Source organism: Mya arenaria, chromosome 16 (genome assembly GCF_026914265.1).
Source record: "Mya arenaria isolate MELC-2E11 chromosome 16, ASM2691426v1".
In the NCBI taxonomy this organism is placed as follows: Eukaryota; Metazoa; Mollusca; class Bivalvia; order Myida; family Myidae; genus Mya; species Mya arenaria.
Genome location: NC_069137.1, coordinates 29000688 through 29019023, shown reverse-complemented (window position 1 = coordinate 29019023; position 18336 = coordinate 29000688). Strand labels below are relative to the sequence as shown.

At 35.3% G+C, this 18336-nt stretch overlaps 1 protein-coding gene across 5 annotated transcripts; it reads left to right on the top strand.

Annotated features, from left to right (window-relative positions):
- The first annotated feature begins 9300 nt into the window (after positions 1-9300).
- Positions 9301-17774, top strand: LOC128222514 (uncharacterized). 5 transcript variants are annotated; one of them, XM_052931557.1, is made up of 3 exons: positions 9301-9405; positions 11583-11685; positions 14430-17774. In XM_052931557.1, the coding sequence occupies exon 3, from the start codon at positions 14772-14774 to the stop codon at positions 16080-16082; it is 1311 nt and encodes a 436-aa protein (XP_052787517.1). In that variant the 5' UTR covers positions 9301-9405; positions 11583-11685; positions 14430-14771; the 3' UTR covers positions 16083-17774. The 5 variants fall into 5 exon arrangements, with proteins under 5 accessions (XP_052787517.1, XP_052787513.1, XP_052787516.1 ...); XM_052931553.1 differs by having other exon boundaries at positions 11583-11744; XM_052931556.1 differs by having other exon boundaries at positions 11583-11773.
- The last annotated feature ends 562 nt before the right edge of the window (positions 17775-18336 follow it).

Below are 18336 nucleotides of genomic sequence, written 5' to 3'. Positions count from 1 at the left end.
ATCATTTTAGAATTGTTTAAATTGGTGGACAATGTCAGTGTGCTTCTGTAAGTTTTGCTTATGCTTGTTATATAAAGGGACTTATAAACAATACTGCTTTGTGACTATTACAGAATACCATTAGGTACTAGGTACATGTATGTTGGCATTACTTTCTCATTCGACCATGACATGTATTGGGTCATTTGTTTTTCAATTATGCCCATTCACTTGATGTTATGTTTCAGATACTAAATATCTATAATCATGTTTTTATAATGTTTCAAGAGTATTTATTTAAGTGAAGATAGAACATAAAACCTGAAAACCTGAAACACAATTCAATTTATCACTTACATACTTTTTCTTATGTTTGAGGTATTTAGGTGATCTGATATTTTCCATTACTATTCAGAGCTGATTGTGTATTCCTGTCGAATGTGTGTATCTGTGATTGAGAATGATGCTTGCATAATTCAATCAAAATAAATATAATTTTTTTTTTTTTTATGCATAGCTTTGGTGCTTAAAGGCCTAGATTAAGGAATATTTGGCATGACAATCCCCTGCTGTGCATCTCCTGCTAATTGCACTGATGTCACAGTAGTGGCCAATTTCCTGTTTATTAACCAGGTTTTCACATAATGAAACCTGGTTATTAGAATGGCAAACGTCATTGTTCGGGCAGGCGGGCGGGCGGCGTCAAACTCGCCTATGAAAGTAAGGGTTGACATATCTTGACCAAACTTGGTCTATAGAAAGAGTTTATGGGTACCTTTCATGGGATTGCGTTTGGGGTCCCTAGGGTCAAGGTCACTGTTACTTAAAATAGAAAATGGTTGAAACTGAATAACTTTAGTAAGGGTTGACATATATTGACCAAACTTGGTCTATAGAAAGAGTTTATGGGTACCTTTCATGGGATTGGGATTGGGGTCCCTAGGTTCAAGGTCAAGGTGACTGTTACTAAAAATAGAAAAATGGTTGAAACTAAATAAATTTAGTTAGGGATGACATATCTTGACTAAACTTGGTCAATAGGAAGAGTTTATGGATACTTTCATGGGATTGCGTTTGGGGTCCCTAGGGTCAAGGTCAAGGTCACTGTTATTAAAAATAGAAAAACAGTTAAAACTGAATAACTTTAGTTAGGGTTGACATATCATGACCAAACTTGGTCAATAGGAAGAGTTTATGGAGACCTTTCATTGGATTGCGTTTGGGGTCCCTAGGGTCAAGGTCACTGTTACTAAAAATAGAAAAACGGTTGAAACTGAATAACTTTAGTTAGGGATGACATATCTTGACTAAACTTGGTCTATAGGAAGAGTTTATGGAGACCTTTCATGGGATTGCGTTTTGGGGTCCCTAGGTTCAATGGCAAGGTGACTGTTACTAAAAATAGAAAAACAGTTGAAACTGAATAACTTTAGTAAGGGTTGACATATCTTGACCAAACTTGGTCTATAGAAAGAGTTTATGGGTACCTTTCATGGGATTGGGATTGGGGTCCCTAGGTTCAAGGTCAAGGTGACTGTTACTAAAAATAGAAAAATGGTTGAAACTAAATAACTTTAGTTAGGGATGACATATCTTGACTAAACTTGGTGTAAAGGAAGAGTTTATAGATAACTTTCATGGGATTGCGTTTGGGTCCCTAGGGTCAAGGTCAAGGTCACTGTTACTAAAAATAGAAAAACAGTTGAAACTGAGTAACTTTAGTTAGGGTTGACATATCTTTACCAAACTTGGTCTTTAGGAAGAGTTTATGGATACCTTTCATGGGATTGCATTTGGGGTCCCTAGGGTCAAGGTCACTGTTACTAAAAATAGAAAAACCAGACACAGGCTGAAGTTCTTCTGTCAATCATTAAAAACCTGGTTTTGTCGCATTGCGGCATTTCTTGTTTGTTTATTGGCACAGGGCCATTTAGGGTCCATTTCTATAATAAAACCTTCAAAACTGCACAACAGGATATTCAGATCAGACAATTAGGCAATTAGATTAAGATCAAAACATAGAGGTTGTGTAAAATACACGTTTTTTTGTTGTTGTTTTTTTGTTGTTGTTTTTTTGTTTGTCACTTATAGAATGATTTAACTAGGCCCAATGGTAAAGGATTACAATATTGTCCATATATCTACATAGCGGCTGCATAACACAATGACAACATGTGTACACATTCTGCACATTATTAACAGTTCACTTCAAACTTGTTTTTGTGGGCTCCATGATACTTAATCATTAATGATTAGTTTAAACTGACGCTTAAAGATGCACTCTTACTGTCAAATAAGATTTACCACAATTTACCATAAGTATTCTTTAAATATTCCCAAAACTGAAAAGGCTGAAAAATGTCAAAATTAATGGTTTTTATGAAGGATTTGAACCTGTGAGATAAATTATGAATCATTCTCCACAAATATGGTATGTTATAAAGTTAAAACAAACTGTGAGTAAAATTGTATATCATGGTCCGTAATGTCCCGAAATGTGGTCCGTAGTGTCCCCAAATCTGGTCCGTTATGTCTGGTCCGTAATGTCCATGGTCCGTAATGTCCGTGACCCATCTAGATGACGTAGTGCACAAAAGGTAGTCTGTGTGTTATCATACTGGTAGTGTTTCGTAACCTGTCTATTATTAGCAAGAACCATCAGTCTTAGAGATGGTGAGATCCACCGCAAATCTTTTCAGATACAAAAAACTGGACATATCTGACGATTAAGATAACCTGCCCGACCTCGATAAAACACTCTAGTCGTCAGCACTCTTATTCGATCATTACATGTTTCGTGGCAGCAAGCCATAATGGTAGTACTCCTTTTTTCGGTCATATAAGACAAAATGGACCTCATAGCAATACACACTGAAATATTAAAGTTAAGTCAAACATTTAACACACTGAAATAGTGATGCCAAGTCAAGCATTTGACACACTGATATATTGGAGCCATGACAAACATTTAACACACTGAAATAGTGAAGCCAAGTCAAACATTTAACACACTGAAATATTGAAGCCAAGTCAAACATTTAACACACTGAAATATTGAAGCCAAGTCAAACATTTAACACACTGAAATATTGAAGCCAAGTCAAACATTTAACACACTGATATATTGAAGCCAAGTCAAACATTTAACACACTGATATATTGAAGCCAAGTCAAACATTTAACACACTGATATATTGGAACCATGACAAACATTTAACACACTGCAATAGTGAAGCCAAGTCAAACATTTAACACACTGAAATATTGTAGCCAAGTCAAACATTTAACACACTGATATATTGAAGCCAAGTCAAACATTTAACACACTGATATATTGGAACCATGACAAACATTTAACACACTGAAATAGTGAAGCCAAGTCAAACATTTAACACACTGAAATATTGGAACCATGACAAACATTTAACACACTGAAATAGTGAAGCCAAGTCAAACATTTAACACACTGATATATTGGAACCATGACAAACATTTAACACACTGAAATAGTGAAGCCAAGTCAAACATTTAACACACTGAAATATTGAAGCCAAGTCAAACATTTAACACACTGATATATTGAAGCCAAGTCAAACATTTAACACACTGATATATTGGAACCATGACAAACATTTAACACACTGAAATAGTGAAGCCAAGTCAAACATTTAACACACTGATATATTGGAACCATGACAAACATTTAACACACTGAAATAGTGAAGCCAAGTCAAGCATTTAACACACTGATATATTGGAACCATGACAAACATTTAACACTGAAATAGTGAAGCCAAGTCAAACATTTAACACACTGATATATTGGAGCCATGACAAACATTTAACACACGGAAATATTGAAGCCAAGTCAAACATTTAACACACTGAAATATTGGAGCCATGGCAAACATTTAACACACGGAAATACTGAAGCCAAGTCAAACATTTAACACACTGAAATAGTGAATTCAAGTCAAACATTTAACACACTGAAATACTGAAGCCAAGTCAAACATTTAACACACTGAAATAGTGAATTCAAATCAAACATTTAACACACTGAAACAGTGAATTAAAGTCAAACATTTAACACACTGAAATAGTGAAGCCAAGTCAAACATTTAACACACTGAAATAGTGAATTCAAGTCAAACATTTAACACACTGAAATAGTGAATTCAAGTCAAACATTTAACACACTGAAATAGTGAAGCCAAGTCAAACATTTAACACACTGAAATAGTGAATTCAAGTCAAACATTTAACACACTGAAATAGTGAATTCAAGTCAAACATTTAACACACTGAAATAGTGAAGCCAAGTCAAACATTTAACACACTGAAATAGTGAATTCAAGTCAAACATTTAACACACTGAAATAGTGAAGCCAAGCTAAAGCAAAACTATATTTGTAATGGGAAGGCCACCAGCCCGCACTATGATACAATTATTTTAACAAAAACGAACGATCACACAGACGCACGCACGCACACATCCCCTAACATACAAACAAGCACCCGCCCGCTTGCACACACACGCACACGCACGCACGCACTCACGCACGCACGCAAACACACACGCAAACACATATGCACGCAAAAACACCTTCGCACGCACGCAAACACACGCACTCAAAACACACACACACTCCCAAATTTAATAACTTTTTTTGTTTGTTTATCAATATCATTAAAATAGAAATCTATGTTTGCCTGATCGTATTTTAAGTATTGCAGACATTTTAAATTTCACCTATTAACCCCGTAACTTATTGTATTGATGAATTATTATGGAAACTACAGACAAACATAACTTTCTTATGCTTTTTGCTAATTTTAGTTTTAATTTCAGATTAACCGACCGCCAATTTTAAGTTCAGAATAACTGAGGACTGCAGTTTTCTTTCAAGTATTCGTATTTTGTCGCATCTGCGTAGCTAATAGTACCACTCTCTTTTTAAGTTCCCCTGAATTCCGCTGCCGAAAAGTTGGGATTCCGCCTCCTAAAAAATTGTTGACAAAACATGCAATGGTTGAGACCAAAATAACCGAAAATGTATTATCGATAGGACATCTTTGAGCTATTTTGATCTAAATCAAAGTGTCTGAATTTTCTATTGCCATTCTTCTTACACCTTAAACTAAGTCAGGCTACATTACAAATACCATCAAACCACTGTGTTCCTTAAAGCTGCTCTCCCTCAGATTTATTCGTATTTACAACTTTTTTTATTTTTTGTCTTGGAATGAGCATTTTTTGCGTAAATATCTGCAAACCAGTGATAAAAAGACTGCTGACAAAAAATCCGATCGCATATTTTCATATTTCCATTCCAAAATTAATGTTTTATGGCTAAAACCGTTACTAAACGGTTTAAGAACAATGCATAAAACATCAATTTTTGAACTTAAATATAAAATCTGCAAACTAATGTTTTTACTTCAGTCTTATTTGACTGGTTTACATGCATTTGAGCAAAAAATGGCTCGTTCCTAGACAACATATAATAAAGTTGTCAAAACGTTCGATTTGTGAGAGTGCAGTTTTAAAAGGAAGACCTTATGTCGGCTAATTATTGCCCTTGACAGCCATGATGTAGTTTTAGAACTATTGTAACAGCTCTGGCACGGAGGTGACATACGCGTTATTTAAAAAACGACTTACGTACGCATTTCGTTTAAACGACTACCTAGTAACTCGTTTGAGTATTCTAAATTCTTATAGAATACAACCTATACGTTTTGCCAATGCAATTGCAGATAAGCAATCATTAAGTGCTAGGCTTGATCATAAAGAATTACAACTTTCGCGCATGTTTTAAGTCCGTATACTGCCACTCATTCAATACGCATTTCCTGCGTTATCTACAATGTGTCAGCCAATGAGGTCGTATTATAAGTTAGTTTGATGGCCTAAAGTCATTTCTTGATGATTAAGAAAGCCCCGTTCGCTCTACTCACTCCAACCCTTCTTAATCATTACGAATTTACTTCATGTCATCTCACTATTGTTTAAGGCATGAAATGAATTAAACATTTGTTTGTTTCAGTATTCGATGGCAAAATATTTCACTTCGTAAAAAGTAAATATTAAATACCAAACAGTAAACGAAAGTAGTGAAAAAAATCGTTTACAGTGTGATACAAGCGCCAAATTTGACATGGAGACTCCTTTGGGTCTACTTATTCGGAAAATCCACGTGAAAATCAAGATGGCCGCTATTTTCAAGATGGCCGCCATTCTACGTAACCATAACTGTTGTTCTATTTATTATTTACCTTGACATGAATGACCAAACTAAACGGGTAATGATAAAAAATATACATATTCACTGTAGGTATATTTACAAAAAAATAAAATAATGTTGTTATTAAAAAAAGAAGAAGCTTTTTTCTAAAAAAATTCTAGTTGTTTTTTCTTTTATTTTCTTTTTAATTAAGAACTAGTCCTTATCTTTGAATTAATTGTAGCCCGCACAATTGCTTTGCCACAGAGCTTACTTCTATTTACTTCTTACACTGAAACAAACAATTATATATATATATATATATCCTCCATTTCTTAATGTTTTCTAGTTTCATAATCAGGGTATCATACTTCTGCTGCAGAATGTCCTTGACTCTGATTTTAGGCGGTGCAATGTGGTTATCGTTAATGGCGTCAGACAGCATACTTTTTATCTGGTTTATTTTGAATCATTCAAGTTGTGACCAACATTATTATCATCCACTTTGGTACATGCAATTATTTAATCTTTGCCAGAACTGAACACAAAAACAAGCCACATGCAAATCTAATTAACCTAGTAACAAAATACAGAGCTAAAGCATGTTGTTTACGCGTGTTGGTTTCCTACCCTGAGAATTTCGGGCAATTGAATTTTTGAAGGTTATTTGGAAGTTACAATGAAAGTGCAAACTTGGTTGCAAAACAGGAAGGCTTCAAGGTCCCTCCATTTAAAAAAAATGACCCAAGGCTTATTAATAATGATGGGGGAACTGTAACTAGTGATAACTTACTACAATTTTTTTATTTTCTATTTTATTATCTAAAGGGTGTGTCAAAACAATGCACCCTGCTGCTGTGACATGCAGGTAAAAATGGAAATAAAACTCTCCTTGAAAAAAAAAACTACGTTTAAATGATTTCCTTCGAAATCACCTCACCACACCTGACTACATCTAACAAAAGATATTTTTCAAATGAATTTATTGTGCATTTTTCAAATTGCTGTGTTAATTGGAAACTTATCAGTTTGGCATGCATAACATTAAAACTGAGAAACAACCTCACAATGAAGAACAGAACAGAACATTTCGTTAACAGTTGAAACGAAACAAATACACATAACGAAATAGGTCAAATATGACCCTTTATCATTGGTAAACATCATTTTATGCATTAATGCACGAATTATTGTCTATATATAAATAAACGAGATTTGTAGGAAAGGTTAAGAATTAATCAGTTTTTTTTTCTTTTCGAAAAACTAAAACTTCATAGTTCATGTACTTTTGAGCAACGTTTTCATGTGTGTATACTATAACATATGTAAAAGGATTGAGAAAATATAACGAAGAGAGGTTTTAGCAGTACGATATCTGCAATAACAAATTCAGGGACAAGCCTAGTAGCCAACGAATGAAAACGGCCCTGTTTAAAGGTACAAGGCTTAGGCATAATACCTAGTCAATTATAACCACGTCCCCCTCCCCCAGGTCCGGGTAATAGCGGGGACTTTGACTTTTCGTCCAGCCAATCCCAGGTAAAATCCCCGTCCTGCGGGAACAAACTGCTGGTAAAATCCCCGCCATATGCCATCGGGGACATCCTAGGTAAGGCCCATTCCCCGCTATTTTCGGTGCGAAAACAACACCACCGCATTCTCTCGGCGCTCGGGTCCACATGGAAGGTAAAAATACGGTCTATTTCTCCCGCTATTCCCGGCATACCCCTGGACCATGGGGGCCGTGGTTACAATTGACCGGTAAATTACTTACACTGAACGAGACACACAACGTTCAGACAACACCGACATACAACACGCGCATCAACATAACATCTTTACCAATACATGTTGAGATTACTTGTTACAATGCTGTATGGTGATCTTGGTTGCTAGATACCCTATTCAAAGTTTATTAAAACGAATGATTGTATTTTGGTATAACCGGTCAGATTTTGCGTTGTCAATAAGGTTGTAATCTAAGTCAGCTATATTCGCTACGCTCACTCCGCCCATTATTATTCATTAAGAATTCACTTAATGTCATCTAACTATTTCTTAGTAATAAATTGGTATATAAAGTGAGTTACGCTCGCTTTTATAGAGGCATTCGTTGAGAATTGTATGCAATGCATGTTTAATTGTTTTATTATGTATTGTGCCTTTAGATTTTGAATAAGAATACATGCATGTGAGTACAGTGTATGCACAAACAGGTAACCTCATTCAAATGAAAGAAGTTAGATAGATACGCTTTTAATTAATTATTATGTAGCAATTACTGATAATTATTTATTATTATTATTATTATTATTATTATTATTTTTATTATTATTATTACCGCATTTTGAAATAAATAAAAATTATTTGCTTGAGAGAAACAGCACTGCGACTTACATAATGATAAATGCTTATCTCTGTATTAATGCTTTGGAATATAAATGTGACATATAGGCCCGATTATAGGCCGATGGGCTGGGTGTTACTATCATTTATATTTGTACTGTGAATATCATTTATGTTATACACATATATGTCACTATAATAAACAACTGATTTACTTCTTTACTATAACACCTCTTCGTGACAAATGTAACAGTCTTATCGTAAATGTAACAAATTAATTTCAATCAGGGAGTTCCATTGTATTCCATAAGATAAAATTTGTAGATCAATGGATCAACCAATCACTCTCAATCAATCAATCAATCAATCAATCAATCAATCAATCAATCAATCAATCAATCAATCAATCAATCAATCAATCAATCAATCAATCAATCAATCAATCAATCAATCAATCAATCAATCAATCAATCAATCAATCAATCAATCAATCAACCAATCAATCAATCAATCAATCAATCAATCAATCAATCAATCGTTTTATCAATCAATTCAAGATTTTGTTAATTTTACGTCAATACAAAAAGCACATATCCTGAAACTCGTGCGATTCCCACAGAAAACTAATCAAAGTATATGTTTCACAAAATCCGGGTTAAAAAAGTGCTTCCGTGAACTGGCAATTCAGTACTGCGCAAAATCAAGAACAAAAACATAATATACGATCCAAGGTTGATGACATAATTTATCTGGGTGATTGTGCGCCTGCCTAGCTCATGATCACACGGTATTTAAGTTCTCTGCTGATATTATAACGTTTATTCCCAAAACTGCACATCGGATTGTCTGGAAGGTGAGTTTTAGTTTAACAATTTATGTGCTAGAGTTAAAGTCGCTGATATTTTTAATAAGTTTATATAATAATAATAATAATTATTATTGTTGTTGTTGTTTTGTTGGTGTAAATGGTAATGTTGTTGTCGTCGTTGTTGTTGTTGATGCGGGTTCTGCTGCTGCTGCTGCTGCTGCTGCTGATGATGATGATGATGATGATGCTGTTGATGATGATGATGATGATTTTGTGCAACGGGATGGCAGTATTATTCAAATATGTCGTAAAGTAGCAGACAGTCGTTATTGTTTTCAATCAGTTGAGACAGATACTTGATCAGTAGACAAAATATTATTTCAACACTAAGCTGTTTAATATTCGTCCTTTTATATTTATTAGCATTGTTGCTGTTTCTTTGTTGTTGTTGTTGTTGTTGTTGTTGTTGTTGTTATCTTGTTCGTCTGACATGCATGCACTGTACAACTTCACATCATATAATTTTCTTAGTAATATATTACCGCTGCAGTATGAGCTATTTTGCAAACGTCAGTACTTATATTTTCATTATTATATTTCCTGGGGAAATGCAATTTAATTTTGCATTTTTAATTACTTAATATGTTTTACCGCTGTACAACAGACTTGTTCTCTGGACGATTTTTAAGGTATTCGACCCACAATGTTGGGTGCCTGGTGAACAGCCATTAATGATGTATCATTTAAGCGGGTATTTGTGTGCAGAAAGAGAAGATGTAAAACATTTCTCTATTATTACAACAAAAATACCATTTTTTTCAGCCTCCAAAGATTGCATGGAAAGTATTTATTTTAAACTATATTGTTTAAATATATGCTTTTATAGCCTGTCGTTCGCGAAACATGTGTGTTAAACGGACCAAGCTTCAATGAAATACACTGAATTGGCATTTGTTTTAAATTAATGATTGAAAACACAAAACCATGCAATAACATGCATGTTTGAAACGAAATGGACCTTTCGAGCCACTCAATTTTAAGCCATTGTTTTTACTCATTACAATCTTAAACGAGCCAAGTATCTTCTTTTAAATATTGTTCTCGTTTCTGTTTCTTTCATGACTCATAATGCAACCCTTTCTTATTTCACGACTAAAGCATATCGTAGAATGACGATGAAATGTCAAAACGCCTGGGACAGTTGAACATTATTTCTATTCATATGGAAAGTAAATAATAGCCGCGAAGCAATGTCATACTTAGTTTGCCGCTTCCATATTGGCGCGGACATCGACTGGAGAGTCGATATATCGACATATTTGATTTGGGTTTCAATGTCATTTTCAGTGTTAAAATGATCAAGGTTCTCTATTAGAAGTTTGATTGTGAAACGAAATCTCCGCAGCCACCTCGTACACAAAATAAGTACGACCAAAGTTTAACAAACCATACTCGCCTTAGCGATTCGCCTGAGAAAACATAGATTGTTTTTCTTGCGCACCGTATAGGCATTCCGGTGAAAACAAACTATTCAGGAAAATCCCAATGCGATCGTAGAGGAACTCTTTGAGAGTTCCAAAATAAATACGCTTCATGGCGTCCATAAAGAAACTGTGCGTATAGACGACGTCACACGTACTATTTGGTGCAATGTACAAAAATGTGTTTCCTATGTCAAGTCTTCCACAGATTGATAATTTTACGTATGCAAGAAAAAAGAAGATTTTTCAGGTCGGATTTTTCTATCCGGACTGGGAACACATGAAAGATATTATTCTTCCATGGAAAAAAATAAGAATTGGGCTGTGATTAGCTGAATGTCAATGGGCCAATGCCTGTATCATTATGGTATTAAATCGGTTTATGAACGTTCCTCTTATCTTATTTCTGTTGTTTCTAGTTTCGATATCTAGTGGAAAACGACAATAATAGCATCATGGATTAGAAATATGAAGGGAGACATTAGTTACGTATATGTATAGTAGTTGTTTGGTATTCCATTCATATAAAATGTTACAATGATTACTCAGAGCTGCTAATGAATATTAGGCTCCGCCTACTGTCTAATGTTATTCTTATTACTGCTGCAGGTTTTGTACATAGCAGAGTTGTGTTTACTTTCATAAGATGTATATCGTTATTAAAGTATAAAACATTGAATTGTGTTTATATACACTGACCACCCAATTTCATATTTGATACATGTATGAGATTTATTTCAGGATGCGCCAATTCACTATGTTGCCGCTACTCGTCCTCTGCGTTTGTACTTTGTCCACTACAGGGGATGATCTGTCTTCTAAAGTGTCTATGCTTGAAGAAAAGGTGAAGACACTGGAGACCTATATATTCCTGGTAAAACAATGGAGTCCTATATGATCCAGGTATGAAAATGGAGTCCTATATGTTCCAGGTAAGACGATAGAGTCCGATATGTTCCAGGTAAGACAAAGTAGTCCTGTATGTTCCAGGTACAATGGAGTCCTATATGTTATAGGTAAAACAATGGAGTCCTATATTTCCCAAATAAGACAATGAAGCCCTATATGTTCCAGGTAAGACAATGTAGTCCTATATGTTCCAGGTAAGACAATGGAGTTCTATATGTTCCAGGTAAGACAATGGTGTCCTATATGTTCCAGGTAAGACAATGAAGCCCCATATATTCCAGGTAAGACAATGGAGTCCCATATGTTCCAGGTAAGACAATGGAGTCCGATATGTTCCAGGTAAGACATTGGAGTCCGATATGCTCCAGGTAAGACAATGGAGTCCTATATGTTCCAGGTAAGACAATGGAGTCATATATGTTATAGGTAAAACAATGGAGTCCTATATGTTCCAGGTAAGACAATGGAGCTTTTTATGTTCCAGGTAAGACAATGGAATACTATATGTTCCAGGTAAGACATTGGAGTCCGATATGTTCCAGGTAAGACAATGGAGTCCTATATGTTCCAGGTAAGACAATGGAGTCCTATATGTTCCAGGTAAGACAATGAGGTAAGACAATGGAGTACTATATGTTCCAGGTAAGACAATGGTGTCCTATATTTTCAGGTAAGACAATGGAGTCCTATACGTTCCAGGTAAGACAATGGAGTCCTATACGTTCCAGGTAAGACAATGGAGTCCTATACGTTCCAGGTAAGACAATGTAGTCCTATATGTTCCAGGTAAGACGATGTAGTCCTACATGTTCCAGGTAAGACAATGGAGTCCTATACGTTCCAGGTAAGACAATGTAGTCCTATATGTTCCAGGTAAGACAATGTAGTCCTACATGTTCCAGGTAAGACAATGGAGTCCTATACGTTCCAGGTAAGACAATGGAGCCCTATACGTTCCAGGTAAGACATTGGAGTCCGATATGTTCCAGGTAAGACAATGGAGTCCTATACGTTCCAGGTAAGACAATGGTGTCCTATATTTTCAGGTAAGACAATGGAGTCCTATACGTTCCAGGTAAGACAATGGAGTCCTATACGTTCCAGGTAAGACAATGGAGTCCTATACGTTCCAGGTAAGACAATGGAGTCCTATATGTTCCAGGTAAGACAATGGAGTCCTATATGTTCAAGGTAAGACAATGGAGTCCTATATGTTCCAGGTAAGACAATGGTGTTCTATATGTTACAGGTAAGACAATGGTGTCCTATATGTTCCAGGTAAGACAATGGTGTCCTATATTTTCAGGTAAGACAATGGAGTCCTATACGTTCCATGTAAGACAATGGAGTCCTATACGTTCCAGGTAAGACAATGGAGTCCTATACGTTCCAGGTAAGACAATGGAGTCCTATATGTTCCAGGTAAGACAATGGAGTCCTATATGTTCCAGGTAAGACAATGGAGTCCTATACGTTCCAGGTAAGACAATGGAGTCCTATATGTTCCATGTAAGACAATGGAGTCCTATATGTTCCAGGTAAGACAATGGAGTCCTATATGTTCCAGGTAAGACAATGGTGTCCTATATGTTCCAGGTAAGACAATGGAGTCCTATATGTTCCAGGTAAGACAATGGAGTCCTATATGTTCCAGGTAAGACAATGGAGTCCTATATGTTCCAGGTAAGACAATGGAGTCCTATATATTCCAGGTAAGACAATGGAGTCCTATATGTTCCATGTAAGACAATGGAGTCCTATATATTCCAGGTAAGACAATGGAGTCCTATATGTTCCAGGTAAGACAATGGAGTCCTATATGTTCCAGGTAAGACAATGGAGTCCTATATGTTCCAGGTAAGACAATGGAGTCCTATATGTTCCAGGTAAGACAATGGAGTCCTATATGTTTCAGGTAAGACAATGCAGTCCTATATGTTCCAGGTAAGACAATGCAGTCCTATATGTTTTCAGGTAAGACAATGCAGTCCTATATGTTCCAGGTAAGACAATGCAGTCCTATATGTTCCAGGTAAGACAATGCAGTCCTATATGTTCCAGGTAAGACAATGGAGTCCTATATGTTCCAGGTAAGACAATGGAGTCCTATATGTTCCAGGTAAGACAATGGAGTCCTATATGTTTCAGGTAAGACAATGCAGTCCTATATGTTTCAGATAAGACAATGGAGCTCTTTATGATCCAGGTAAGACAATGGAGTCCTATACGCTCCAGGTAATACAATGGAGTCCTATATGTTCCAGGTAAGACAATGAAGCCCTATATGTTCCAGGTAAGACAATGGAGTCCTATATGTTCCAGGTAAGACAATGGAGTCCTATATGTTCCAGGTAAGACAATGGAGTCCTATAAGATCCAGGTAAGACAATGGAGGCCTATATGTTCCAGGTAAGACAATGGAGTGCTATATGTTCCAGGTAAGACAATGGAGTCCGATATGTTCCATGTAAGCCAATGGAATCTTCCAGGTAAGACAATGTTATCCTATATGTTCAAGGTAAGACTATGGAATCCTATGTGTATTGAGTAATATAAATTTCGCAGCCGGCGGGCGTATATGGTAACAACGCGCAACGATCGAATGTATTAAACTCATTTATAACATTAAGTTTACTGCATAAACACTTTTATTACGATACTGTTACTATCTTATTTCAGGAAATAAATGCTCTCAAAAACTCCAGTGGCTTGGAGGATTTAAACAGTTCAAGACCGCAGCATGGGCGAATGCTTGAAGATGATGATGTTCTGGTTGATCAAATAAAAGGTATTATTCGATCAGAAATGAAAGAGCAAAAAATAAAATTAGAAGTCTATGTAGCCAATGAAGTAGATAAAATGAAATCAAAGGCTTTGGCTGACATTGACGGAATTAAAACTGCTTTAAACATTCAAATCGGTGTAATGAAAGAAAGAACCGTCAGCGAAATGAGAGTTTTAGTCTCCAAACGGTAAGAGGATATTGATATAGAGACCCGAAAAACTAGTGCAGCGGTTAATATGAGTGTACAAGTTGCTCTAGATACACTAGATGAGGATGGTAAACGTCTGTCACTGAAACTTGAGGATGAGTTGAATGCAACTAACACAAATGTTCTAAATGACGTTCAAAGTCTAAATTTGAACTTTTCATCCAACATTGAAAACCTTTTAGTGCGAACCGATTCCACTTTAACGACCATCACAAGAGCCTTTGCGAAACAAAAACTTATGATGAACACCGTATCGGCTGACATTGCAAGAAAATCCGCGCTGCTTGAGAATGACGTAAGGCAAGCAGTTAGCGAGATGAAAGAACACATGGAAAATAAAACTTTGGAAATTGAGCAAGTTCAATACATTGCAACAACTAACCTGACATCATTTATTGAAAACGCGTCTAGTTTGATCGATCAAAAGATGGATGTGATAGACGAAAAAGAAGTACAGTTAAACCAGAGCGCTACAGATGCTATTGTGGAACTCATAACACAGTTTGAAACGCAGTCAGATAATCTCGGCGACCGAGTTAATGTTAGCTTGTTAAACGTTGTTAACACTTTAGAAACAATAAATACTTCAGTTTATCACAAAATTGAAACAAAGTTTAGTACTTTAAAAAATGACATTAATGCAAAGGTTAGCCGAAGTGAAAGTGTTCTGGCAGGAAGAATATCTTCAAACAGACGATACACAGACAGTAGTATAAGTAGTGTCCGGTCGAGCATAAGTAGTGTCCAGTCGAGCATTAGTAGTGTCCGGTCGAGCATAAGTAGTGCTCAGTCGAGCATAAGTAGTGTCAGGAGCAGTGTAAACAGCGCTCAAACAAATATAAATGAGATGAAAGTGATTATGCGTTTACCAGGGATGTACTTAATAAATGTATATTATCCATACAAAAAAGATGTGTTTGAACCTAGTTTGCGTTTGAACAACATTTCTCCTTACGGTTCTTATGGTATACAAGGCCGCGTTGAAGTTTATCACGCTAGTAGTTGGGGCACAGTTTGCGACGACGGCTTCTCTGGGACACAAGGGCAATATAACCTGAATGTTCTTGTTAAACAGTTCAGCTTTATACATGGTGAATACGTTACAAGCGTATGGGGGAGGGAATTGGGGAAATATGGTTGGATGATGTTAAATGCAAGTCAGATTCCACCAATTTTCGACACTGTCCTAGTAACAATTGGGGAGTTCATAATTGTGCCCACAGTGAGGATCTTGGTCTCAAACTTTGGAGATAAAACCGTATTTTGTGATAAATTTAAAACGCACAAGGGAATTATTTGTATGAGAATATGCACAGCTGATATATTTCTGACACTATAAAGTCTATAAACATATTTTCACTGTCATGTCACTACCTGAGCGGATATTATGTCCGTTATGTGTAGTTGTGTTCACATTTTAACTTTCAACAAAGCCTTAACTTTTAAGCCTCCATTTATGGTGATCACACATTTGTTTGTGAAATATGTATTTTTGTGTTTCATAGTAACATATTGGAAGTTAACATACTATGATAAATTGATTTTATTTTAAATAACTATGTCTTGTCATATTTAAGTAAGTGTTTTTTTGTAATAGTTTGTTATTCGTTCCAGATGTTTGACAACTCTTGCATTATGTTATTCATAAATAGTTGATTGTTGCAATTTTGAACCAACTAAACCGACCCGTATACAAAATATACAGTGAAATTTGAAAAGAAATACATAGTTTTAAACACGAAAGTACTAGACAATTTGATAGGGCAATGTCAAAGTAGAAGAAAAATTAAGAAATTTTGAAAACAAAATTGTTAAAATAAAAAGGCAATTACTTATTTGGTACTGTCTTAAATATGAGAAACTTGTAATTATATATACACGTATGATAAAGCATGTGTCTCGTGTTTTTTAAAGAAACAAAGTCAGTGTGTGTATACCACGTGATAAATTGCGTCATAGATGCTTCGACGGAAGGCAATATTTTGTTTCGAATAAAGACTTCAATCAAAGATAACTTCACCTTTTCTTTAAATTAAACATAGCGCAGTTTGCTCCGCTTACGGAGCCTCGCCTTCGGTCTTTTACCAGAGTTTGATTGAGAGTTTAGTTTCTTAAAACACTTCGACAGACCTTTTCTCAATATGGCCGTCTGACGAGCACTGCCAAAACATAATTTTGGAAACAGGTTTGATAAAACTAGCTGACTTTTTAAACTCATGTAATAAAACGAAGGCGGGGCTCCTTTAGCGGCATTTTGTTTCATTTAAAATGGTGTTGTAAGAGAAAAGTTATCTTTGTTTAAAGTCTTAATTTTAAGCAAAATGTTGCCTTCCGAGTTTCATATATGACGTAATTTATCACGTGGTATACACACACTGAAAGTCCATGTCGTTTAGATTTTTTTTTAATTTATGATGTGAACGTTTGACCATTTTAATGATTTATATTGGTTTCCACGTCCATGTAATAATTTACGAAAAGCCTTAGTCTGAGTCGAGCCTCGAGACCCGAAACTGTGAATGATTTCTAATTGCACATTTCTTTTCATAAAATCGACGACGGTGAAACGTGTTGTATATATCATCAAAAACCTGTTATTAACACAGATGTTGTGGAAAGATGTATATATCTATGTATTTCATAACATTTTAAAATTGCTATTTCGAGTCTTCGTCTAGAGGGTTCTGTTGCCATTTCGCTGATAGGAAATTCTTCAAAACATTGAATTCATCCCATGAGAGGAAGATAACTGAACAGTTAACCATGCAGATGGAGATGACCCTTTATCATGTGTATACATCTTTTAGTCATTGTGCTTTTGTTGTTGTGTGTGTACATTTCATTTGATATAATGGTTTTTGGTAATTGTCAAAAACACATGAAGTTTATTATTAAATCATTTGTATAATTTGCAATTTGTAGTCTTTTTAGGATTATTTTTGCATGTACAGTTACTTTATTCCGCAACATTACACGTGTTGTAAGAACACGTATTTAGAGTGTCAGTTCACTAATAAAGCGCATAAACAATTGGCGTTTTAGTATGATTTCAACACATTTGCTTAGAATTAAGGATCACCTAATACTACAATGTGTATTTCATAATAAAGACCAGCTTTTGTAAAATTGATGGACTGGCAACATTATCTATTTATAAAACAAGAGGCCCGAGATCAAGTTCCTAGATTGCTAACAACTTTCATTGCTGTGCATAGGTGTAGTTTCAAAGATAAGAAAGTGACAATCTCGGTCAAGGTAATTTAATATGTATTATTTGATATATTCACTATATATCAATTTGTTTGCACAAAAGTCAAGTCCTTAAATATGCATTATTTGACATATTTACTATATGTCAATCTGTTTGCACAAAGGTCAAGGTCATTAAATATGTATTATTTGATATATTCACTTTATATCAATTTGTTTGCACAAAGGTCAAGGTCATAAAATATGTATTATTTGACATATTCACTATATGTCAATTTGTTTGCACAAAGGTCAAGGTCATTAAATATGTATTATTTGATATATTCATTATATATCAATTTGTTTGCACAAAAGTCAAGGTCATTAAATATTTATTATTTGAT

Excerpts from the sequence above, each read along its gene's own strand:
- LOC128222514 (XM_052931557.1), top strand. The coding sequence starts at position 14,772 with ATGAGTGTACAAGTTGCTCTAGATACACTAGATGAGGATGGTAAACGT.